At 39.3% G+C, this 26,166-nt stretch overlaps 1 protein-coding gene across 2 annotated transcripts in view; it reads left to right on the plus strand.

Moving 5' to 3' along the window:
- Positions 1 to 26,166, plus strand: part of Rapgef5 (Rap guanine nucleotide exchange factor 5) — a 269,039-nt gene that overhangs the window by 95,618 nt on the left and 147,255 nt on the right. For both annotated transcript variants that reach the window (XM_069996107.1, XM_069996106.1), the window contains exon 6: positions 9,784 to 9,850. In XM_069996107.1, coding sequence (XP_069852208.1) covers positions 9,784 to 9,850 — 67 coding nt within the window. The remainder of the gene's footprint in view (positions 1 to 9,783; positions 9,851 to 26,166) is intronic.

Below are 26,166 nucleotides of genomic sequence, written 5' to 3' on the forward strand. Positions count from 1 at the left end.
TTTTTTTTTTTGGCAGTGTGTGTGTGTGGGGGGGGCGGGGGTGGTCCGGTCGTGGGCCTAAACTCTGGGCCTGGGTGCTGTCCCTCAGCTCTTTAGCTCAAGGCTAGCGCTCTACCACTTGAACCACAGTGCCACTTCCGGCTTTTTTTTTCTGCTTATGCGGTGCTGAGGAATCGAACCCAGGACCTCATGCATGCAAGGCAAGTGCTCTACCAGTGAGCCATCTTCCCAGGCCCCATGAGACTCTTAATCTCCAATTAACCACCAGAAAACCGAAGTGGCACTGTGGCCAAGTGGTAGAGCTGAAGAGCTCAGGGACAGTGCTCAAACCCAAAGTTCAAGCCCCATGACCAACAAAAAGAAAAAAGAAAGAAAGAAAAAAGAAAATAGGCGTTAAGAGAAACACCTATGTGACCATAACAATGATAAGTCAGCTAAAAAATGGCAATACTAAATAAGTAACAAGGCAGGGTTGGTTTTTTTTTTTTTTTGCTTTTTGTTTATTTTTTTTGTCATTGATAGGGCTTAAACTCTGGGCCTGGGCACTGTCAGCTCTTCACCTCAAGGCTAGCACTCTACCACTTGAGCCACAGTGCCACTTCTGGTTTTCTGGTGGTTTATTGGAGACAAGAATCTCACAGACTTTCTTGCCCGGCTGGCTTTGAACCACAGTCCTCAGATCTCAGCCTCCTGAGTAGCTATGATTATAGGCATGAGCCACCGGTGCCCTGCCAAGGCAGTTTTTAGCAAATGAAAAGTTCTAGAATATTAATGCAACACTTTTGATAGAAAGGTTCATTGTAACTGGGAACCAGTGGCTTATATCTGTAATCCTAGTTACTCAGGGGCTGTGACCTGAGGATCAAAGCTCAAAGCCAGCCTGGTCAGACAAATCCAAGTGTCTTGTAAATCTTACATTCCATAATGTTTCACTTTCAGAAGGATTGCATAAGACCAATTATGATATTATTCTAGTTTTATAAGTGTGGCAAGTCAGGTAACCTAAGACTATGCATGTGACCAATTGAGTCTTCGTGTTTGATCTATGACTGTCTAGCTGTGATACCTCTGCTTTTAACACTTGCTACGGTATCTTCAGAAGTTATGAAGTCATTCTGACATTGCTTCTGAGAGATTATAAATAGAATTTATGGAAGTATTAGATTGAACTGTTAAACATTCCCTACCATAGTTTACAGAAAGCCTTGCAGTGCTAAAGCAAAATTCAGATGTCACTCAAGCAGGCTGAGTATTGGAAATGTTATTTATTGTAATGAATTCTTAATATAGGACAGAAATGCCCTAAGAAGAGTCAAAGAGCATTTCAGAAGCTTTTCTTTCTTTCTTTCTGGTACTAGTACTGGGGCTTGAATTTAGGGCTTCTTGCTCTCTCTTGGCTTTTTCACTCAGGCCTGGAAACCTACTATTTGAGGCACACCTCTACTTCTGGCTTTTTGTTGGTTAACTGGGGGTAAGAGTCTTACAGACTTTTCTGCCCAGGCTAGCTTCAAACTGTGATCCTCAGATCTCAGCCTCCTGAGAAGTTAGGATTACAGCTGTGAGCCACCAGTGCCTAACTATCTCAATAAACCTTAATGAGTTCTTTAAGGCACAAAATACTTCCAACTAGAGATAGTTTCGATAGGTAGGATCTAGAAGTCTCTATCAGCTCTTTCAAGCATGTCCTGTCCTACAGAAGATGCAGATGTGGACACCCCCATTGGTACACTCTGATTAATGGGGACAAAAGGGCAAGTAGTCATGATTTAACTCTTATTTCCTTCCCCCTACATAGACCGCAACTTGAAATACCCATGCCTGTTATGGGGGAAATCATGAAACTAATTTGTAAAACTGAAAATAATTTATGAATTCCAGATTGCTCACAGTCCTTTGTCACACTGTTCACACTATTAGTACAAACATTAGGTCCTAGAATTAAGAATCACTATATATATCATGGCATATATTTTGGGAGATTGATCACTGACTTCTACAGATAGGCTATCACTGGGAACATAACAGGCTGTCTGTCCTTATTGTATTATGAAATATAGGAAGATAAAATTACTGAACCACTGCAAGTTTCTTTTTACCTCATACTAGAATTTTAAACCAGTTTTTTCTGCAATGATAGAATGGTCTTGGAGGTGAATTTTGGAAGGGCATGGTTTAGGCTCTTCACACTGGAAACAACTGTGGCCAGATTGAAAAAAGAAAAAAAACTGCTCAGGAACAGTGTCCTCTTTTAGTTGTGTCCTCGTTCAGTTGTGTTGTTGCAACCCTTCCCAGGTTTCCATCTGCTCCTGCCCCCTGCTCTGACCTCTTGGTTCTAGCCTTTCTGCTCACACTGATCTTTCTGTCTCCTCTGCCTCTTTCCTTCCTACTGAAATTCTACCCGTCCCTCAAGGGGGAGCCCAAGTCCTTCCTCAACCACAAAGCTTCCTCGGTGTCCCTGGTCTGTGTTGATTTTGCTTTTGATAACATACTGCTTTTGTTCTTTGTATTTTTAATAATCTATTCTCCCATACCATTCTTAGCTCTGTGTTACTTCATTTTTATCCATTGTACCCTCGGAAGTCCTATGGATTCTTACATTCTCTGTCCATTGATGAGCTAAAACCTCATCTTGTAGCCATGTTGGCAATCCTTTAGATATTTGAAAACCATAAACTCTACTACATATATGGTTTCAAATTAAGTCCCTCTAATTTGCCATCTTATTTTAAGTATCTTTAAACTAATGCAAGAAAACCATTTACCGTCTCTTTGTAAACATAGTTCTTTCCTGTACAAATATATTTTCTAGAAAGAAAAAATGTAATGACAAGTTTTTTCTTTTGGAAAAGAGAGATGGAGCTGCTGGAAGTTTCCAGGCTAGTTTGAGGAAATTAATACCCTTTTCTATTCAAAACAATTTTTTGTTGTACATTTTTTATTGTAAAAATGCTGTACAGAGGGGGTTACAGTTACATGAGCAAGGTAATGAGTACATTTCCTATTGAGCATTGTTGCCTCCTCCTTTGTTTTCCCCCTACCATCCCTTCCCTACCACCTCCACAACTACCTCCCCACCTCCCTCACCCTCCCCACCCTGCCTTGCTGAAGTTGTAAAGTTCATTTTCAACATAGTGTTTTGTACATCTCATTGTTACAATGGGTCAACCAGTATCAAAACAACTTTAATAGCCAAATTGAATGGATAATTCAAAAGGAATGAATTGGTTGTCAAATTTGCCATCTTTGGAAAAGAGAACAGTCATGCCTCATTTAAACTAAAAGCCAAGTCAAGTTAGCTAGAATGTACTTTTTCTAACTATCTCAGTCTCCTGTGGCTTGGATGGCAGGTCCATACTACTACACTCAGCTATTGGTTGGGATGGGGTCTTGCAGATGTTTTGCCCAGGCTGGCCTCAAACTGGAATTCTCTGGATTTCTACTTTGTAACTATCTACTTTGTAATTATAGACATAAGCACCTGGACCTAGTCTAACATTTCTTTTTTCTTTTGAGTGGGAGGAGGGGGAGAATCCATGAAGAACGAAAAGTGTAAAATAAGGCAGCCTAATAATTCTTCATGTCTAGTGAAGTGTTTCTCCACAACAAGAACTTGTTTGAGGATTTAGACTGTGGGAACTGACTATTTCATTGGCTGTCATTATAAGCAGCTTCCAGCTTGCTTGGGTAGAGGGCTTGGTCTGTTACAAGTCTTGGACACACAAATTTGTGTCCTTTCAGTTATAGAGCACTCAACATTAACATTGTTATTGAACCATGTTAATTTCTAAAGGCTCCTCTTATTTAGCTCAGCCTATACTCAGATGTGTAAAGAAAAATGTAGTTTCTGTTACTTTCTCTGTGGGATATCTCTATCCAGTAGGGTAGCCAGAGAAGAGTAAAAGAACTCTCTAATTTCATCCAGTCTAGTAACATTATTCTGATTCTCTAATACAATGATTCTGATTCTCTAATACAATGTGTGTGTGTGTGCATGTGCGTGCGTGTGCATGCACATGCATGTGCATGTGCCAGTCCTGGGGCTTGAAATCAGAGCCTAGTGCTGTCCATAAGCTTTTTTTTTTTTTCTAAATGCTAGTGCTCTACCACTTGAGCCACAGCTCCACTTCCAGTTTGGTAGTTAATTGAAGATAATTGTATCACAGGCTTTATTATCTGAAGCCAGCCTAGGCTTTGATCTGTGGTCCTCAGATCTCAGCCTTCTGAGTAGCTAAGATTATAGATGTGAGCCACTGGTCCCTGGCTTCAAGTCATCATTAAACAGCTTTTCATGCTTTGTACTAGAGCTTAGGGTGCGGATACTGCTTCTAATTCTGACTAGACAACCTCTTGTATGTGGTGAGTATTGTGGGCCGCTTGGCTTTGACAGAGGAGAGGTGGGAGGCTCTCAGACACCTTTCTCCATGGAAAGCAATCATTCCATGAACACAAGTCTCCCATGTTGCCAAATACAGTGGTCCAATTTCAGTCCTTTTCTTACTTACTCCACATGCCAGTAGCATTTGGCACAACTGCTCATGCCTTCTGGAAGCAGTCTTCTCACTTGGTGCCTGGGATAACATTTGTTGGCTTTTCTATTTCACTGGCTTCACTTTTTCAGGTTCTATTGATGATCATTGTTTTTCCTGATTATATTCAACACAGGTCTAAATGATGTGACAGCTGAAGCCTGCCTGGCTGACTCTGAAGGGACTGCCTCTCAGGACCTTGTGCTTGCTAGGCAGGTGCCATATCATTTGAGCCATGCATCCAGCCCTTTAGTAGCAGCTCTACAATGATAACTCTTGAAATTCAGATCCCCATCTCACCTTAGCATCCTACATAACATAGCACCATCCCTATCCCAAGAGCTCCCTCATGTCTGTTCCCTTCATGCTCCTATCCTGCCTAAGTTTTCCTTTTCTATTTGGCACATAGATGCATCAGAAGAGATCCAGTGTCTGTTTTATCTTGAAAAGTATCGAATTCAGAGTCTCTGACCTAGGAACTCCAATTCAGATCTGCTGTTTCTATTCTAAACCCTTGTCGTTCTGACTTTTCCTAATTAGATTTTTTTCATAAGACTCAGAGAGGAAGAAATACTGCTTAGGTAAACAAACAATTTTTGAGTATTATGTTTTTTCACAATAGCACTTTTCATGTTTTAGGATTGTAGGTAAAGAAAGTAATCTTTTTGTTCTTTCTTTTTTTTTGTCAGTTGTGGGCCCTGAACTCTGGGCCTGGGTGCTGTCCCTGAGCTCTTCAGCTCAAGGCTAGTGCTCTACCACTTGAGCCACAGTGCCACTTCCAGCCTTTTTCTGTTTATGTGATGGTGAGGAATCGAACCCCAGGGCCTCATGCATGCAAGGCAATCATTCTACCACTGAACCACCTTTTCAACCCAGAAAGTAATCATTTATCTCAATTTTTTTCATTGAAAATGATACATAATCAGCTGGTATTACTCATTATCCCTCTACCAATGAAATAATCACTGAGTTCTCTAAAATTTCCACTGTTTATAGCAAGGCTTATTTCAGAAGTAGAAATACGTGGCTTATTTTTATCAAAGAACATCTATATTTAAGATTTAGTACAGAAATTCTAGCAAAAAAGGAACTATCAGACTTAGCTGTATTAACACTTGAAATGCTGATGTTTAATTAAACATTAAAAAGTAATCTTCAAATCTTCAAAATACAATGTGAAAAAGAAGTACCCAGGAACACCTGAATTTTATTCAGTTTTAGACTAATGTATCTCCCTGTAGCTTACCTACATTCATAATTTACTACTCTTTGGTAAATGCCTTCTTTTGGCATGGTTAGCAACCTGGACTATGAAAAATTGTCTTCATTAACAAACATTTGTGTTCATGGTATTAAGATCCTAAGAAAAATAATTATTATTTTCTACTGTCTTAATTTTTCATGGAAATTTGCATGGTTAAGTAAAATGGTCCTCTATAGAATCTCATGCTTATGGATGGAAATGAGAAGGTTTTGATCTAGTATAAGGTGAGCAAGTTCCTAGGATCTAATGTACAACATAAATAGCAATGCCAGTGACTACACTGTGTATGGAAATCAGATCATTATAGTATACAGCTTGAACATACAGTCTCAATTAGATTTTTTTAAGTAAAAGAAGGTTTTGGTTTACTTGAGCAAGAGAGTCATCCAAGGATTTTGAGCAGAGGATGGACATGCTTTAGGTTACATCCTATTGCAAGACCACTGGGAATCCTAGGTCCAGGTGAGAAATGTTGTGTTGGGATCTCACTACTGTTGGTGATGGAGGTGGTGACAAGTGGGAGATATGCCTTGAAGGAAGAGCCAATAGGATTTCAAGGATCAATACAGTGTTTTATATATATATATATATATGGGAGTGGAAGAGTGGCAAGAGGACTTCCAATTAGAGAAATAAATTAATAAATTTTCCATCAGTTAAAATGGAGAAAAGTATAGGAAGGGCAAGGCCTTTGCTTTCCCTGCATCCATACAATGGGAACCTTAGATGTTATATCTGAAAAATTTTAAAAAGCATTTGCCTCCAGCGTTAAGACTCGGCACTTTTTCTTGGAGATTTGTGGGTCAGACTTGAAACTGTTGAGCAGTATTTTTGAGAAGCAAGCAGGGGAATTCCAAGAGTGAAGCAACTGCTGTCCCAGAGCTTTCTGTTGGTACATATGCTCAGGGCTAGATTTTCCTTCTTGGGGCCATTTCCTTTCTCTTCTCTTTGTCACTTGTCACTGCTGCTACCTGGTGATTCCAGCCAAAGTTTCCTTGTTTCCCTTCTGTGATCACTGACAAATCAGACTTGTAGCTTCTTTCTTCTGTTCCTCTCTGTTCACTAAGCAGCACAGCCTCTTTTGGTAATCATGGAAAATATGTAAATATTACTTTTGATTGCTTTTCTGCCCCATCTGCTTCATTAACAACTTTGATCTGTTAAACAAAAATTTTGTCTTTCCAGGTTTCACTGGTATGTATTTATATACAAAAAGTCAGAATTTATCTGCATTAAAAAATATATTATAGATGGGATGAGGAAAGTGCAATTGTTACCATTGGGTCTTTGGACACAGAGGGGGAGAGGGTTTAAGGTACAAATGGAAAACAGGAGATTGACAAGTGTTGCCCTTTCCCAGTCCTACCTTTTTCAATTTCTCACTGTTGACTGTGATAGCCAGTCCTGCTCCCCTGAGCCTCCTGTGTGTCCTGTGAGCTGCAGGTGGCTGCTGGTGTATGGGGACCTTAGGGTACCTAAATAGGGAAGAAAGGGCATTTCTGAATTAGAGCTCTCAGTAAGCAGGCAGGATAAAATCTGGGACTAGCAAGACCACATCTGGATTTTAGGAAAGTAATCCTGGTACCTGTAGATTGATTAGATAGAGACCAGAGCTGAACAATTGAATTAGAAGGTGGTTAAAGGCATGTATTCAAGAGAAATTGAGGTCTTGGACTTGGGAGAGGTGTGGCAGGGGAGGGATCAAAGAATGTAGAGATCCAGGAAGAGAAGGAAGATGATGTGGTGAATGAGCAAGTTTGGGGAGGTAAAGAAGGTGGGATGGCCGAGGGTGACCAGGACACCGTGATATGGATGGCAGGACAGAGACTGTGAGAGCAGGAAGCAAGAGGAGCCATTGTGAGATAAATCAGTTCATGGAGCCTGTAAGAAGAGCTCCACATAGGTGAAATAAGGTTTCTGAAAATGCTACTCAGAACCACTTGGAAGGTAGATGGAGAAACAAGACAGGTTCAAAGAAGTTCAGAAGCTGGAGAAAGGCTTGGGGTTCTGGGCATTAATCTGTAAATTGTGATGGTGGAGGTGATCAAAGTGGATCTGGACTGTAGCATTTTCCAGGAAACCATCATGCTCCCTCTGTCTCTGTCCCTCTATCCCCCTTACACACACACACACACACACACACACACACACACACACACACACACACACATGGGCACACACGGGCACACACGCACACAAACACACACCATACATATATACATACATACATGCACACAGTTTGCTTTAGAATTTTTTTTTTTGCCAAGGCATGTATTATGCTGCAAGAATGAAGACAGATAGTTCTGCTTCCAAACAGGGAGCGAATTATTTCTCACTAAAGCAGCCACAGCTTATTCGTGCTCAAGAAATAACCGTTGCCAGTCATAGACACATGAGTGTCCCTTGGAATCTCCCTTCAGCAGCTCACTGGAAAGAGATTCAAAACAGAATGGTTGCTCGTGCAAAATGCCTCATGTCCATTAAACAATCCTTCAAGTGTCTGTTGGGGACTGAAAAGCATGAACAGGCATGATCAGCTCACACTTCGCTACAGAGACAACACAGCAAGCTGCAAAGCCCTTGTTTTGTGCTCTCTAGTGCGCTTGGCTCTTAATTTCCTGTCAGATCTGATCAGTCACTTCAGCTTAATCATGTCTGCCTGACCTAGTGGCTTAGGCTATAGAGGGTTTTCAAGTCTCTTTTGGTGTAACTTCCTTTATACAGTAGCCTTGTGCATAGAGAATTTTAATCATAAACACTGTTGTTGGAAACATTACGGAGATACCTTTTGAAATATGCTAAGTTACAATGCTCAGTTCCCACTGTTTTATAGGGCAGGTGGCTGTAGGTATTTCAAACACTTAATACTGCACAAGCAATTAAGGTATCTGACAACCTGAGCACTGCTCTACACCTGCATCCTGCAGTGCCTATAAAGGCAGTGGCTTGCTATCCATTGCTTCTGATTTGAAGGGTGTGGCTTCTTTTCTGCAAAGGACTTTCATCACATTTACAGAAGCAAGAAACCAATGCCAGAAAGGATGGGCCAGCTTTTCCCTTTTTAAAGAGTTGCTGCTCTGCTCTGCTGGGAGCTAAAGAAGCCCTCCCGCCCCACAAGGCTAGCTTTCCAGCTGGCCCCCACAGCCACGGAGGGAATCAATCAATTCGGATAACTAACATGGCTGTGCAGGCAATTACCGCCCATCTCTCCACATCTACAGAACGTGTCGGAAGGGATTGCTTGTAGACATAGATCTGAGAGACAGTTTTATATATTCACTGGGCGTTAGTCAATTTCTTTTTCTTTAACTAAAGTAAGGGAAGAACCAATTTGTAAGATTTTCCTTAAGTAGAAAATTTTGTTATTATGTATATTTGTGTGGTATAATTCTTTGCATGAATTAAATGGAAAGGGTGTTTTTTTATTTTCCTGAACAAACTCACACTATTAACACATCAGTAGTTATTGACATATGCATCTTTTTTCTTCTCCTTTTCAACTGGGCTGTGGCTATCAGAAAGCATCTGCCTTTTTATTCTTCAGAATTCCTATCATGGTGTTAAGCCTGAAATACAGCATTTCATAGTAAGTTTGCTGGAGCTGAAACTCAAGTGTCATGGAAAATTCATATTTCATAGTTTGAATTCACCTCAATTTACAAGGAATTTCAGCACAGAACCACTTTAGGTTCCCATCTACTTTTCTGTATGCCTACAGATGTAGATTGATTATGTCGGGTTTATTCTGTGATATAATTTGGAGGGCAGGATTTGATGCTCATCATTCAGTTGGAGCATTAGGAAGAGGTTCTTACTAATTGATTTGGAAAGAATAGTTAGCCTACAACATTTTTTATGTTTCTTTGATTTTTATTGACACAAATTTATTTACATACTTTCAATAAATACTTTTTGCTGTTCATCCCCCATAACTTGGTAGATAGATCCGAGCGGCCAAGGCTGAAGTGTAATTTGTTAATTTGTTTTTCAAAGGTCCCATCAGAAAATTGAAGACCCTGAAGAAAGCAGTGATGAAATTCTTGCTCGGTTAACATCTGCGGTAAGACCAATGAAATTTACCTACCTAGTTGGAGCATAAATAATGAGTCAAGGTCTTCAGGAGGAGGGAAGTTTAGGTAGTGGTATAGCCAGGGATTTGCTCTGTGACTGGTCTTCACTATGGGAGCTGTAAGGCAAGGTAGAGGACAACAGTGACTAACTTCCCTATGAGAAATAAGGATAGATGGAAATTTCCTGCAGTTTTCCTGAGGCTATACTATCTGATCATTTGAATTCTGTATGATTTATCCTAGGAAAAATTGTGACTGGCTGCACAGAAAAGACTGTGTTGTATTAGGGAAAAAAAGTAAGAATCACTTCAGCCAACCAAAGGCTAGAACATTGATTTTTAGATGTACTACATTGTTACATTTCATTGTGTCTTTTTTTTTTAATCCAAATGTCAGGCTTGTTGATAGCTTTATTTTTTTTGGGGGGGGGGGTCCGGTCGTGGGGCTTGAACTCTGGACCTGGGCGCTGTCCCTCAGCTCTTCAGCTCAAAGCTAGCGCTCTACCACTTGAGCCACAGCACCACTTCCGGCTTTTTTCTTTTTGCTTATGTGGTGCTGAAGAATTGAACCCAGGGCCTCATGCATGCAAGGCAAGCACTCTACCACTGAGCTACCTTCCCAGCCCCCTGTTGATAGCTTTATTAGTTAGAGAAAAGTTTGTAACTTTCTTCATAGCAAAAGTTGGCTGTGGTCACTGATCACTGAGTATGTTTTTTATTGATTTAAAAAAAATCTCATATCATAAAATCTTTATCCATTGGCCTAGCTGTTTGGAAGCTTTTCTAGCCTTCCCAAAGATTCTTTAGTTTGTTGCAGCTTCATTAATAAAATAGCAACTGTGGGAAATTCTGCTTGATTGGGTTATGAGTCTGAATGAAACTGCAGAGGTTTATCCACCAGGGATTGCCACTTGGGCACAGCTTAAGGGATAAAAATTATCCTTCTGATTTCTCTGAAATGCCACTTAGAAAAGCCATTTTTGTCTAGATATGGTGATTAGTGATATAAAACTTCATGCAAAATGATATATATTGACATCGTGCTATGAAAAGACATTTAACATGACCTTCAGGGTTTAAATATTGATCAAACAGTAGTGTCTCTTGTATGTAAAAATCACAGTTACTGTTAAAAAGAACCACCTACTATGAGGCTGATGCTGTGTTAAATACCCAATGAGTACTTTTATGTGCACGCACAACCATGTATACTCTGCTAAAATGTGCAGTAGTACTCTGAAGTAACTGTGAGAACTTGTAGAAGTTAGTTAACTTCACCCAGCTCGAAAGGAATAGAACTGGATACTGAACTCAGATTTTCTTACCTGCTAGTCATGTTCTCTTAACTGTTGTGCCTTAGTTTTTTATAGTGTGATGTAATTCTGAGGATATTTTCAAAACTGAAAGACATGTAAAACATATGGAGAAATCAAGATAAGTGTACGTGGCAAGCTTGAAAACCTCGTTTTCCTTGACTCTGTCTTTGGTCAACCAGTAAAGCTACTTGGCTCAGAATCCCCCAGCCTATTAGTTCCTGTCCTTCTGGTTCTGAGCATTATTTTAAAACTTTCATTCTTCCAGTGCTCATGATGAATAAGTTATTCAGAATTGAAGGGAGAAACTTTTACATGCAGTAGACCCTTGGTATCCACAGGTCTGAGAGCACTAATGAGGAGGAAACCACGAATGCTCAGTACCCTTGGAGTCAGGGCTGTACTGTAGACGCTTGATTTATTTTTCCTGTAACTCCATCCAGTTTCTGCTTAAGACCTGCTGCCTTTCATCAAACTTAAATGTTTTATCACTTAAATTAAACACAGTAACTTTTACCTTGCTTTCTAGGTACCATTTTTTTTTTTGAGCAGGGGGAGGGGGGGGACATATGTTCACAAAACTAAGGGCAGGGAAACCCTGGCTGATCATATGATGATTATGCAGCTTCAGTCATTATGAGGGGAAACTTGAGAGTTTTCTGAAATTTTTATCAATTTATTATTTATTTATTTATTATTTTTGACCACCCTTTGTCAAAACCACATGTAATTAATCTGTGAATAAGGGGACTCGTGATAGTCACATTATAATTTAGGGAGTCTGCTGGCTTAAAACTCAATGTAGGGGAAATTTTTTATGGTGAGTTGGAGATTTTTTCAAAGCCAGAGTTCTGAAGGATATACTTAATTCTTAAGGAAGTAGCAAAACATTGAGGCATTGACAGGAACTGAGTAGTATTTGGACAGTATCCAAAGAGAGGAAATGGAAACACTGATATCCTCAGATAGGAGACAGAAACTGATTCCAGATTTCATCTCATGTGTACTTTTAAAAGTCCACAACACCCCAAACAAGCTTACTAGCTTATTAATAAGTTATTCTGCTACTTCAGGCTAAGTTTTTTGTTGTTTGTGTTTAGTGATACTGAAGTTTGAACTCAGGATGTTGGACTTGCCAGGTAGCTACTTTATTGCTTGAGCCAAGCCCCAACCCTTTTTTGCTTTAGTTATTTTTCACGCAGGCTCCACTTTTTGCCTATGCCATCATGGATTGTAATCCTATTTATGCTTCCCATGTAGCTGCAATGATAGATACATGCTGCGTTACACAGCTTTGCATGTGTTGGTATGTATGTATAGTCTTGTGTACTTTTTATCTACACACTGTAAACTGTGATTGTCCTGATTATGTACCTCCTAAGTAGCTAAGATTACAGGCATGTACCACTGCACCCAGCTTCAAGCTTTTCTTGTGGTGAAAATTAGAGAGCTAAGTGAACACAGAGATCTTTGCTGAACTTCAGTGAAACTTGTCATTTTTTTTTTCGGTTCTAGGGCCTGAACTCAGGGCCTAGGCACTGTCCTTGAGATTTTGTTGCTTAAGGCAAGTGCTATACCACTTGAGCCTTACTTACATTTTCTGCTTTTTAAGTAGTTAATTGGATATAAGAGTCTCCACTGACTTTCCTGCCCAGGCTGGCTTTGAACTGTGATCCTCAGATGTCAGCCTCCTAAGTAGCTAGGCTTACAGATGTGAGTCAGTAATATTGGTCAGACTCTTTTTTTCTTCTTCATTTTGATTAAGTGATTACAGATTACATAAATTTCACAAAATTCACACTATTGTGGGATAGTGATACTTAGTCACAAACACATTTTAACCTCCATGAGGCACATTTTCATTATCATGCCCTATAAAGCTTATGGACTCTACAAACTTGGCCACTACAATTATTTTTTCCAAATCGGGTGATATGTACATTTTTTTCCTTTTGCTTAGTGTAAGCTATTCCCTCTTTCTCTCTCATTCCCTCCCTCCCATCGCTGCCCTTGATTGCTTAGTTAACTTTCATCAATGTCTAGTGTAGCTGATCGGCCCCTCTGTTTTATTTTTTCCCATTTCCCTCTGAATCTGTATCCTCCTCCTAGCTTTCCTCAGATGTGCACATGTATAATATGTGAGATCAAGAACATGAAGTCATCTAGAAATGATATGAAAAATTAAGAAGAGGTCTTTTGCTTCTTGAATCCTGTTTACTTTGTCATATCTCCTTGCATTTTGAAGTTAACATCCACGTATCAGGGAGACTATGTGCTGTTTGTCTCTCTGTTCTTGGCTTACCTCGATCAACATGATTTGTTCTAGCTCCATCCATTTCCATGCGAATGCCATTATTTTTTCCTTTCTGATGGCTGCATAATATTCCATTGTATATAGGTACCACAATTTTTGGATCCATTCATCTGTAGTGGGGCATCTGGGTTGTTTCCATATCTTGGCTATTGTGAACAGTGCAGCAATGAACATGGAGGTACATGTGTCCTTGTATCCTGGTTCCTGTTGGTCTGGGTAGATGCTTAGGAGTAGTATGGCTGGGTAGTACAGAAGGTCTATACTGTTTTCCAGACTACCTTCCATAGTGATTATATTAGTTTACATTCCCATCAGCAGTACAATTGGGTTCCTCTTTCTCCGTATCCCTGCCAGCATTTGTCGTTGGCTGAATTTTGGATACAAGCCATTCTGATTTGTCAGAATTAGATGCTCACTTCATTGGATGGCTACATAAGGGACACTTAGAAAGGGACAGGGAATATGGTGTGTTTTCTCTGTTGGTTGGTTCAGCAAAGTCCACCACCAGTTGACTCAAGAAAGAACAGAATGGGCTGGTGTTACTGGAGGGTTTGTCTTAAAAGAGGAATTAAAATGACAAAGGGTTTTTAGGTCTAGGTAAGAGAGATCAACAGGCACAAGAACAACATGGAATTTGTCCTCTGAGATGAGGTACTCTCACAACTCTTATGTTTCTTGTCTATTATTTTCATTCATTCAGATTTCTGTGTTCATGTATGTGTGTGTGCATACACACATGTGTGATTGTCTTACCTTATGATCATTTTCTTTAGCCCATTCTACTTTAATATAGAATTTATATCTTTAGTACTTTCAGAGGTATTCTTTATATTTCTTCTTAGTCTTCAGGTCAAGTCATCACTCCTCTGAGTAATGACATTGAACTAAGATCTAGTTAGATTTCCAGTCAATCCCAAATTATGAAAGAAGATAACAGTTATATATGTTCTAGAAGATCTGGAAGGTGCTAAAGCCCTAAGAAGCAAAAGCCACGCTAGGGTTTATAATTCCTGGTAGAAGTGATAGAGAACAAGAGTTTGCTATGGAGTTTCTTTTTTGCATCTCTTTAGGAAAAGAGACATGACTATAAATTTCCCTGTGTTGTGTCCAAAGATTGGGTAACATCTCTATGTGTTTCACATCATCTGTGGACTTGTTTTTTTGGCTTTCTAACATCCTTGCTTGTAGAAGTGTTGTTCATGGTTTTTGTGCCCCATTTTGGGTACTGTATAAATAAACAAGTGTAAATTTACTCTCATGGACTAAGTTCTGCTTTACCTCTGTTTCTTCTCCCATGTCTTCTGAGGGTTCTGCGGGTAATACTTGTTACATAGACATAAGAGCCTGGGTTTAATAAAAACCATTGGTCCCAGTATCAGCAAAACCATGACATAATGAAAGTTACACACTCAAACTTTTCAAGATTCTGTTTTCTACTAATGTACTCCTATATGCTCTTGATATGACATTATATTCTCACCTCAACTATGGTCTGAGGGTGGCAAGGACAGCAACATGTGAAAGTGGTCATCCACAGGACTTAGAGGCAGCCTGGATGAATGAGACAGCTGGAATTAGTGGTGAGAATGTATCCACCTGGGTTTTGAAGACTCGGAAGTAGCAAGGATAAATAAGTTAATTGATGGTGGAATAAAGGATTCTGGGGAAATTGTGGTAACATGGCAGATAGCTACAGCAGAGACAAACATCTCTATTTTTTCTTGTCAGTGGGGATTTCTTCAGTGGTCACTTGGCACTGACTGTTAGAGCCCCGACCTTTTTCTGCCATAGTTTGGGTCAAATATCACATGAAGAGAATACTAATCTGCATTCATTTTTGTGCATCCTAATAAAAAAATATATTAATGTTCCATTAAAAAAAAAGATTCCATCTTCTGGGCTTTCTCTTTCCCCTAACAGGACCTGTTTTCAGGTTCTTTCTACCCATGTGAAGCTCCTCTCCTCTCTTAGGAGTCTCATCTTGCCCTTGACATTTCAGTCATTTTCTTGAACCATGTCTTTCCTGGAGCTCTGTTTATGCCTGTCCTTAGTATGGGATGGGTAGAAAGTGGCTAGGATCCCTCTCACTGTCCTTGGTGACTCAGCAGTTGGGATTTTGTATGTTGGAGAAATTCCTTTTCTAGCAGTAATATCTGAAGATAGCAGTCACAGCGTTTTGACTGAAAACTTTCAAATTGATACTGGTTCTGGAAGCAGAAATAGTGTGAGAATGGGTGTCAGTGAATCTCTAAAAAGATAGATTACTAGAAACCTGCTTAAGAGACTGTATATCAAATCAGCAAGGTCAAGGAATAATCTTTGAGGAGAATCTGTCACATTGAATACAAAGTGAGCATAATCAAATGAATTTTAAAACATACTTAGAAAATGGTCTTGAAAATGCAAACACCTACTTTTCACTCAACCCCCTTCCTGGCTCTCTGCCTCTTTCTGAGAAATGGAGAAATGGAGGTAGTTAATCTTTCCCTCCATCTCTCACAGACCTGAGCAGGCTTGTCTGTTCAGAGAATACGAGTAAGCTACTCCTGCAGGGAATGACTAACCTTCTGTCTGTCTGCCTCAGGATAATGAACATCTTGTTACCTTATATTTCTTATCTGTGGGGAATGTAAAATTCCTATTTAGAATCCTTAGTCTGGCTCCAGCCCTTCCAGTGACTTATTAGGCACTATGTGATTTGGGGAAGGGCCAAATAGATTGAGTTTTGAGAGAAAGTGTCAAGCGAGTCCCAAGATGTTAGTATGGTTTCAAGGAGCATCAAAAAGGCATGCATAAGGCTGTGTTAGAACTCAGTGGTAGATAGAGTACTTGCAGTACAATTTTGGTGCAATATTGCTTGTTCTGTTGTTTATAAGGAACACTGGGGCTTGTTACTGCCTTCCTTTCTGTGCTTCTGTACTGCTTTCACCTCATTATAGAGTGTTCACAGGGCCTTTGGCTGTGTACCATAGGTCTCTGAGACCACTTGCAGATCAGGTTAAAGCTCTTTCAGTTTCCCTTGGGGAGAATCTCACAGTAACACTTTTCAGTCTTATAACTGTAAATACCTGATCCAGATGACTGAATGGCATATTTATATTCCTCATTTGTGAAAAATGGTAATGTCCTGTGTTAACAACATTTTTTCTTCTTCCTGAAGATAGATTCTCAAACACCATAAAATACAAGTGTTGACGCATGAACATAGGTGCATGCACACACACGTACATACATGTGTACATACACCTTTAAAAAATGGTAAATCATTATCAAATTCTAAAGAAAATATCTGAGCCTACCTAGATTAATCTACTGAAACTCTAGCTCTGAAAACTTGTCTTTGATAAGCAATAGAATATGTATTACTTTCCTTATTGAAATAAACACCCTGCTTAGTCCCGTAGCTCAGTAGTGGGAACATGCTACAGGTCATGGATTCAAGGCCCAGCATCAAGGGAAAGTGGTATCTGCATGGAAAGGTGTAAGTAGAACCATTCAAGAGTAACTTTACTCCCGAAATGCCTTAACGAATCCCGTGGGAACAGAGGAAGAGCCTGTGTGAGTTTGTGCATGAGTATATTATCGCATATGGTTCCAAGATGAAGAAAAATAACTCTAATATACAATACACGTAAAAAGGGGCTGGGAAAGCGGCTCAATGGTAGAGCACTTGCCTTGCATGCATGAGGCCCTGGGTTCGATTCCTCAGCACTACATAAGCAAAAAGAAAAAAGCCGGAAGTGGCTCTGTGGCTCAAATGGTAGAGCGCTAGCCTTGAGCTGAAGAGCTGAGGGACAGCACCCAGAGGTCAGGCCCCACGACTGGACCCCCCCAAAAAAAAGAAAAGAAAAGAAAATGTAGACTTAAAAAAAAGATTTTTATTAGCAAATTTCTTTTTATCATTTATATCTTCTTTCTTTTATTTTATTTTTATTGTAAAAGTGATGTACAGAGGGGTTACAATTTTATAGGTCAGGTAATGAGTATGTTTCTTTTTGAACAGTATCACCTCTTCCCTCATTTTCTCCAATTTTTTTCCCTCCCTGCACCTCTCTCCCACAAGTTGTATAGTTCATTTTTAACAGTGTCTAGTCAGTATCACTGCTGAATTTGTTCACCCTTTGTCCTACTATTGCTGTGCTTCCCTTTTTCCTCCCCTAAAATAGATAAGCTTACATATAAGATAAAAAGTACAGAAATCAAAAATGGTGACAAAAGGGGAAAAACAAAACAAAACAAGCCCGCAAAAAGTAAAATAAACAATAACTTCTTGTTTCCATTTCTTGGAGTTTGTTTGATAAGCATTTTAAGGGTGTGTTTTGTTGTGACATTTCTGTATAAACATACAGTGTACCTCAGTGACCTCACTTTATGTTTCTCATTCCTCCTCTTCTTAAAAGGATTTTTAACAGGTGTCATTGTTCATGTATTTTCATACATGGGTCTAAAGCACTTTGACCCTTATTCACCCTCTTTGTTGGCCCTCCCCACTCCTGCTGGGACCTGTCCCCCAATGTAGCCTGATTTACTTTACTATTATTTCTTTTCTTCAACATATATTAATTGTACAAGGGGGTAAAGACTTAGCACTTCTTTAAGCAAGTTGCAGAATTGAGGAAATGTTCATATAAAACTATCCAGAAATAACCCATTATTAACACATAAATATTTAGTACTTGCTAGGTTATTTTTCTATTTGTGTGTATGTATGTGCATATATATACATATATAAATGCATATATGTGCACATGTGTAGGTACACTCACATGCATACACACTTGTTTTGGAGGTACTAGGATTGAACTCCAGGTCAATTGTACTTTCTGGGTAGGCCATCCACCACTTTAACCATGCTCCCAGTCCTTTTTTCTTTTGTTAATTTTCTAATAGGGTCTCATTTTTTTTGCCTGGGCACACAAATCTCAGGCCTCCTGTTTACACTTCCCACATGGCTGGGATGATAGGCATGTGTCATCATATGCAGTGTTTTATTGGTTGAAATTGATGTCTTACAAACTTTTTGCCTGGATTGGCTTTGAACTGAAATCTTCCTGACATCTACTTTCCAAGTAGCTAAGTTTACAGATGTAAGAGACTGTGCTTGGCTAGGTGTATTTTTTAGCAACAACATTTTTTCAAAGCCTTTTGTAGTCTATAATTATTTTTTACCTAATATGCTTCTAAGACTAAAAGTATTACCTACAACATTTGTAGTTGTTAAGTGGTATCCCTCTCTACTAATTTATAACATGGTTATTCGCAATCTTTTGCTATTAATAAACAACACCAAAACGAAGTTTTATTTGGAAAGTGTTTTTTTTGTTTGAGTATGTACCCTTTCTGGGACTTGAACTCAGGGCCTGGGCACTCTCTCTGAGCTTTGATGTTGAAGGCTAGCACTTTTCTGCCTAGGCTGGTAGATCTCAGTCTCCTTAGTAGGTAGGATTCTAAGTGTGAACCACCAGCTTCCAGATTGAAAAATCTTTTAAGGAACTTATTTTCAGATGTTCATATATTAGCCTGCTGTTCGTTAATGAAAACCGAAGTGAGAAAATGGGTAAGAGGCCTACGAATGACTGATGCTGGTTGTCTTCCTACTTTGGACAATGATTCTGTTAATGTACTACTCCGGTTCAGTCTTATGGTCCAGAACATGTTATCATGATCATGATCATAACATGTTATCATCATGTTATCATTTCATTGGTGAGATGAAGCACTAGAGGCAAATGTTAGTGTACTATTGAATTAAGATCTATATGAAGCCAGACATGGTGGTGCATGACTATAATCCCAGCACTTATGAACTGAGACAGGAAGATGGTGAATTCAAGGCCAGTCTGACTTATATAACAAGACCCTGTTCAAAATTTCTTTAAAAAAAGACCATTTGAATATAAAATAACAAGAGCGGGTTAAAAATAAAAACTCTTTGTATTTACTGAATGAATCTCAGCAGGTTGGGCTCAGTATTTGATTGTGGAATTTTGTCTTTATTTGAAATATTCCATGAAATGAGGCCTATGAAGGTATATTAAAGTAACATTTAAATTTTTCGCCTATTATGTATTGTTAAATAATGTTGAGCAGTCTAGGCGTTCAGACTGGTGATTACATTTTCTGGGTTTACTGTGTGAATGAAGAAGGAAAAGCATAGAACATGGCTTAGTTTATTGTCATCAAGAGGTTTGCTGTCTGTTAGTGGGTAGCAATAAAGAAGATGGTACAAGATCAGTTCTCTTCAATGAGCTCAAAATGCCATGGAGGCCAGGGGAAAGGACATGGTACTCAGGGATGAACATAGGTCCCATGGAGGGAGGGACTTGAATATATGTTAGATGTAAGGTGCACTGTGAATGAATGGAGATTGGCATTGCAATTAGAATAGCATGAGAAAAAGACCAGAGAAGCCCTCTGTGAGGAATAGGTATTGATGTTTGGTAGAAGTATGTGATGCATAATGGCAGAGGAGCAGGCTCTGTATGAAGTGGAAGACTGAATTATCAAGTGTCTAGGATAGCCTGAGGAGGAGCTGAGATCTGACTTAGTCAGAAATAAGCACTGAAGCTCCTTATAAGACTGGAATGTGCTATAAGAAAATTTATCTGGTAGTGTCTTTGTTGGGTGGATTAGAAAGGAGAAAAAAAAATAAGCTCTTAAATGAACACAGGGGACCCTGTTGTCCATCTTGGCTCCATTAAACTCATTTTAGCTCACTGAGCAGCTCCGAACTGTGCCTCCACACCGTGAGCACTGCTTGCAGTACTTCAGTAATGACTCCAGTGGGGCTTGAACTCTGGGCTTGGGCACTGTCCCTCAGCTCTTGAGCTCAAGGCAAGCGCTCTACTGCTTGACCACAGCGCTACTTCCAGTTTTCGGGTGGTTTATTGGCGATAAGAGTCTCACGGACTTTCCTCCCTGGGTTGGCTTTGAACCGTAATCCTCAGATCTTAGCTTCCTGAGTAGCTATGATTACAGGCATGAGCCACTGATGCACAGCAAGCTGTGAGTTTTTGAGGTCATCATGGTTGATCCTTTTGAGACAAAAAAAAAATGAAGAAAGCCTTAGAAGTCATCTTCTCTGCCACTTATACACATGTTACAGATATATACTTGTATATAATATCTATCATATCTATCTATCTATCTATCTATCTATCTATCTATCTATCTATCTATCTATCTATCAATCATAGATAATAGGGAGACCTATGACAAAAAAGATATTTCTCAAGGAGACTCCAGAATCCCATTTATCTTTTGAGAGCAAGAGAGAATGGGTCTATCAAGTGAAAATAGACTTAATTAGTTAATATGTTTCACAGTTCCTTCTTGTCCCATTCCCCGGATTTCATCTAAGTTGAGAGAGGAGAACATGGAAGCACTTATTTCCTTCCTTCTTTCCCTCCCTCTTTCCTTCCCTCTTTCCCTCCCTCCTTCCCTCCCTCCCTCCCTCCCCTCCTTCCTTCCTTCTTTCCTTCTTTCCTTCCTTCCTTCCATTTTTATTTGCTTTTACTGTATGATTTCATTTTTCATAAGGCATCTAACATGACAGAATGGGGAGTGCTAGATGCTGGGAAAGAAAGGACATGTTTAGTGGGGCAGAGCTTTATTTTATTTATTTTTTTTTGTTCTAGTATTAGGGATTGAACTCAGGACCTGGGCACTGTCACTTAGCTTTTTTACTCAAGGCTAACATTGAACCTCTTGAGCTACAGCTCCACTGCTGCCATGCTGGTGGTTAGAGATAAGTCTTTTGGATTTTTCTGCCCATGTGGCTCTGAACTGCAATCTTCAGATCTCAGCCTCCCGAGTAGCTAGTAATATAAATTATGACCCACTACTCTATGGCTCAGAACTTCAGTCTTGAATGATTAAAGTTGTAGAAGCAGTTTAAAAGGCACATGTTGATGAGCAGCCTAAACTCTGTTTTGTCGCAGACTTTAACTTCACCATGGCCAAGTTACTTTAAACTAGAAATTGGTAACTCCTCCATCCTCTACTAGATTTTTAACTGTCAGGCTGACAGTTGAAGGCAAAAAAACCCCATATATTTCCAGAGATAGCAAGAAACAAAACAGTATAAGGTCAAGATAAAAACTAGGCTGGGTGTGGTAGTATACAGCTATAATCCCTCAACTTGGGAGGCTGATACAAGAGGATCACAAGGTTAAGGCCAACCTGGGCAATGTAATGAGACTGTGCATGAACAACAACAAAAAGGAGTAGGACATAGAGATCAGCAATACTGAGGTTCAAAGTCAGACCAGGTACAAAATTGGAGTCCATTTCAACTAATAAGCTAGGCATGGTGTTTTTTGTTTGTCATCCCAGCTACATGAGAAGTATAAAAATGAGGACTATAGTTTAGTTATAGCCTGTTTAGACATAAAATGAACAAATCCCACAGTACCCTATTAAAAGAATAAAGCAAAAAAGGCTGGTGGTATGGCTTAAGTGATAGAGTGTCTATCCAACAAGTGCAAATCCCAGTACCAAACTGGAGGCATAGCTCCCACCATGAATGAGAGCAAGAGTTCCTGAGTTCAAACTCCGGTACTGGTACAAAACAAATAACATCAACAACAGAATAAAAAACAGTACTGAGAGAGAAAGAAACCATGAGTCTGTTTTCACTCTATAACCAAGTATATGCTTACGCAGTTGGCCCTCAGCATCTACAGATTCTTTGTGAATTCAGCCAACTTCAAATTTAAAAATATTTAGAAAAGAATAGCATTTGTACTGAATATGTACAGAATGTTTTAGTGTAATTTCCCCTGAGCAGTGTAGTATCACAGTTACTCACATAACATTTACATTGCATTAGGTATTGTAAGTAACTTAGAAATGAGTTAAAATATATTTAATCAGATGCTATGTCAGTGTATACATGTACTTTTCTCTTTGTATAAAGAACTTGAGTATCCAAAGGGTTTGGTATTCCTGGGAGGTCCTGGAGCTAATGCCTAGCAGTTATGGGAGGAACACTATAAACAGTTTATTAAAATGAATTAGACTTGATAAGATAAAGTAGAAAATACTTAACTCTTTCTCACCCCCTGTTCTCTCCAACAAGCTGTGATCACTCATTCCCTCCTCAGGCAGATCCATGGCTTTCCTCCAGTTTCCCAGATCAGTCTCATTTGCTTCGGATGCCTAAAAGTCCAGTGAAATCCAATATTGAAGCCTCAATCTTTCATCCAAGGCAGTCTGTTCTTGCCTCTAATTTAAGCCTGGATTTACATTTCCATTTGGTTTCCCTACTTCATTTTTCTGCCCTTCCTCCTCCTCCTCCCAGAATGTGGCCTCTGGCTCTACAGGGATTTTAAAGGCTGAACAAAGAGGTCAGGTCAATAGAAGGCTTTCTTGATTGCCACAGTTAAGATCTGGCAACAGGCCCTCTCTGAGAGTTGGCAAAATCTCTTTTTCTTTACCTGGAGTTGTTGAGGAGCGCTGTAGTCTACTACTAACCCTGTGGAATTATCAACCACATGCCTGTGACCTCAGTTAATTTGTGACTCTACTTCTTTATATTGGGGGTCCCCTTTCCCTTTCTAGGGGACTCATGCTCAAGATGACTCATATTGAGCTCTCTTTTGACATCCAGGACACATGAAGGTATTATTGTTGCCAAAATCAGTTTCCAGCACAGCACAGTATTTCCTCTCCTCTTTTGCTCTCCTTGCCCAGCTCTTCTGGATTTTTTTTTCAAATGAGGGTGATTTCTTGGTCCCTTAAACTCCAGGAGCAAATGCCAGTCGATTCAAGTTGTCAACATACTCTTTCATTTGATTAGTGGTATGCTAGTATTTGTAACTACTTTGCAGTACTCTAGTAACTGACTTCAAATGGATGATCTGTGAAGAGTCTTCTTGAATAATCTTCAAGCTTCCTGGTGATGTTTCTCCTGGAGGTGGAGGAGAGCTGAGGTACTGAGGGTTGCTGATGGCTCTGAGAGAATTCTACTGCTCCTGGCACCATTGATATCCTGCACACATGCACCCAGTGCTGTCTTTAGTCTGAGCACTTGGTGAAATTGTAAGAGCACAGGGCACTCCTCACTCGCTATCATCTACATTTAGTATGAATAGTGAAGATGAAACTGTCTGAGAACACGTTGTATCTAAATAGATAAACATACCAACTGTTTCAAATTTAACAATCCATATACCAGTCATGGAAAATGAAAGAACCATTTTAATTTGGTTTGATTCTAGGTTAGAAGAAATACCAAGGAATATAGCTTAATTTTAAAAATGTTTTCTAGTCAGAAGGGTTTAACTACATTAAAATGTAATACAACACTTAATTTTTTACTTAAACTGTATGTTGAGAGTCAGCACAAGTAATGTGATATTTTGAGAGTCAAAGGAATTGCTAAGAGAGAAAGAAAGAGGGGGAAAGGGGGGGGGGGAGAAAACGAATAGAAGCTAGGATTGTGGGCCCTGGATTTGACTCCTAGCACTACAAAAAAAAGGGCAAAATGCGTATCATAAAACCTTCAGAAAAACTAGGCTTTTCTAGCTGTAATAAAACATTGCTCTTTTTTTTTTTTAAATAGCTTATATTAGTTATGGAGGGGAGAATTTCATTGTGACATTTCCACCCATGTTTACAATGTAGTCCAATCAATCTCAACCCCTCTTTCCCTCTCCCTTCCTCCTTTTCCTCTTCCTAAGACAATCTCAGCAGGATTCATTGTTCTATTTTCATGCCTATAAACGATCTATTTCAACCATGTTCATCCTCACTTACCTCCTTAGTCCAATGCCTTCTCATAGTATCATCCCAGAGCCTGTTTCTTCCTTACTGTTCTGCCTTCATCCAGATTCTCCATGCTGTTTTCATATATAGTTGCAATGTATTTCAGGATTATTCACCTTCTTTTTCTTCCTTTTTCCTCCTAAGTAGTTTCTTAATTCAATTCATGTTCTGTGTTCACTTATGTGTATGTACACACACACACACACACACACACACACACACATGTATGTGTCTATGAATATGTATGTCTAAGTCTAGCTTCCATGTATGAACAAAAATGGTGTCTTGTGTTTTGGGCTTGGCTTGAAAACTTTGCTCTTTAAAATAGAAGTATCCAGCCTGGCACCAGTGATTCACTCTTGTAATGGTGGTTTGACGCCAGCAAAAAAGCCAAAAGTCAAGGGTGTGGCTCAAATGGTAAGAGCCCCAGCTTGAGCAAAAGAGCCAAGCAAGAGCTTAAGGTCTTCAATTCAAGCCCCGGTATGGACATATAATATAATACACACATACACACACATACACATACACATAAGTATCTATGAATAATATATAATTCAAAATTATATTAGCAACAGGCTTCAGTGGTCTGAAAAAGATGTCTGATGAGGCCAGATAGCTGAGTTAGGAATCATAGACACAGAGAAGATGTTTGATGTTTATGTATTCGGTTTATTCCAGGTCATCTTCATGCAAATTATGAAAATTTTAAAGAGCCTGCCTGTCTGCATAGGTTACTGTAGGTTAGATGCAAAAGGCCCTCTGCACATAAATGAAGTCAATAGATACACGGAGAGCATTGGAGCAGTGTGTGATCCATATTAAGAGCTATACAAGTATATGATTTGTTGTTGTATTTTATATGCTATGCTGAGGCAGAGGATGAAGGAACCCAGTATGAGCTACATTGGGTGATCTTGATGTTGCTTCTGGCCTGCTAATTCTGTAATGCTGATTCTTAAAAACCTAAAATATGAACATGAACTACTTCCTGACAGTAGATAGAATCACATGTTTAATAATTCTGGTTTTTTGTAAATCATCAAAGTTGATGACTAAACTGTCTTACATGCAAAGTCAACTGATTGCAGAACAGGTGCTGACTTTTCTTTCCCCTTGCTGCATCTGTACACATTCCAAATTTTGATGATAAATATATACTAACATAAGTAAATAACCCAACAAAAATAATGAAAGATTATTTTGTTCAAAAATAAGCATAAATATGAATTCTAATGCATTTTCATGTCATACATATTGTGTTGTAGTGATGAGAGATAAAAATGAGTCAGACATCAGAAAAGTATGTCTTGATCATTAAATTTTGCTTCATACAGAAATTGGAACATAAGGCTGTATCTGGATAAAGAAAAAATTTGGATGTTTCAGATAAGACAAATAAAGATTCAGAGATACCTTAAAAGGTGGAAATGAAGAAAGACAAATAAATGGGTTAAAGTAAAGTGAATTTGAGATGCTATAATCCAAGCTATACAGGAAGTAGAGATAGGAATGTTATGGTTTGAGGCCAGCATAGACAGTATGGTGATTCATAATCCAAGCTATGCAGAAGACAGAGGCAAGAGGATCATGGTATGAGGCTAGCCCAAAACAAAACAAAAGTGCATAATCCTATCTGAAAAATAAACCAGAGTACTTGCCTAGAAAACATAAGGCCCTTAGTTCAAAACTCTACTACTTGCATTGACAATGGACACTACACTAGGTTTCCTCTGCCAGGCAAAGTTCCTGGTGCTTCAGATAGATTGGCCCATTTCCTGTCACAACAGTCCTTGGAAACAGACATCTGGGACTGTCCTATTACCTGAGATCCTACAGTTGTTCTAAGTTGCCACAAAATAAATGGAGATTTCTTATTCCCATTTGGGTATTTGGATCTTGAATTCTGAGTCGCC

Source organism: Dipodomys merriami, unplaced genomic scaffold (genome assembly GCF_024711535.1).
Source record: "Dipodomys merriami isolate MVZ:Mamm:240054 unplaced genomic scaffold, mDipMer1.0.p SCAF_5, whole genome shotgun sequence".
NCBI lineage: Eukaryota > Metazoa > Chordata > Mammalia > Rodentia > Heteromyidae > Dipodomys > Dipodomys merriami.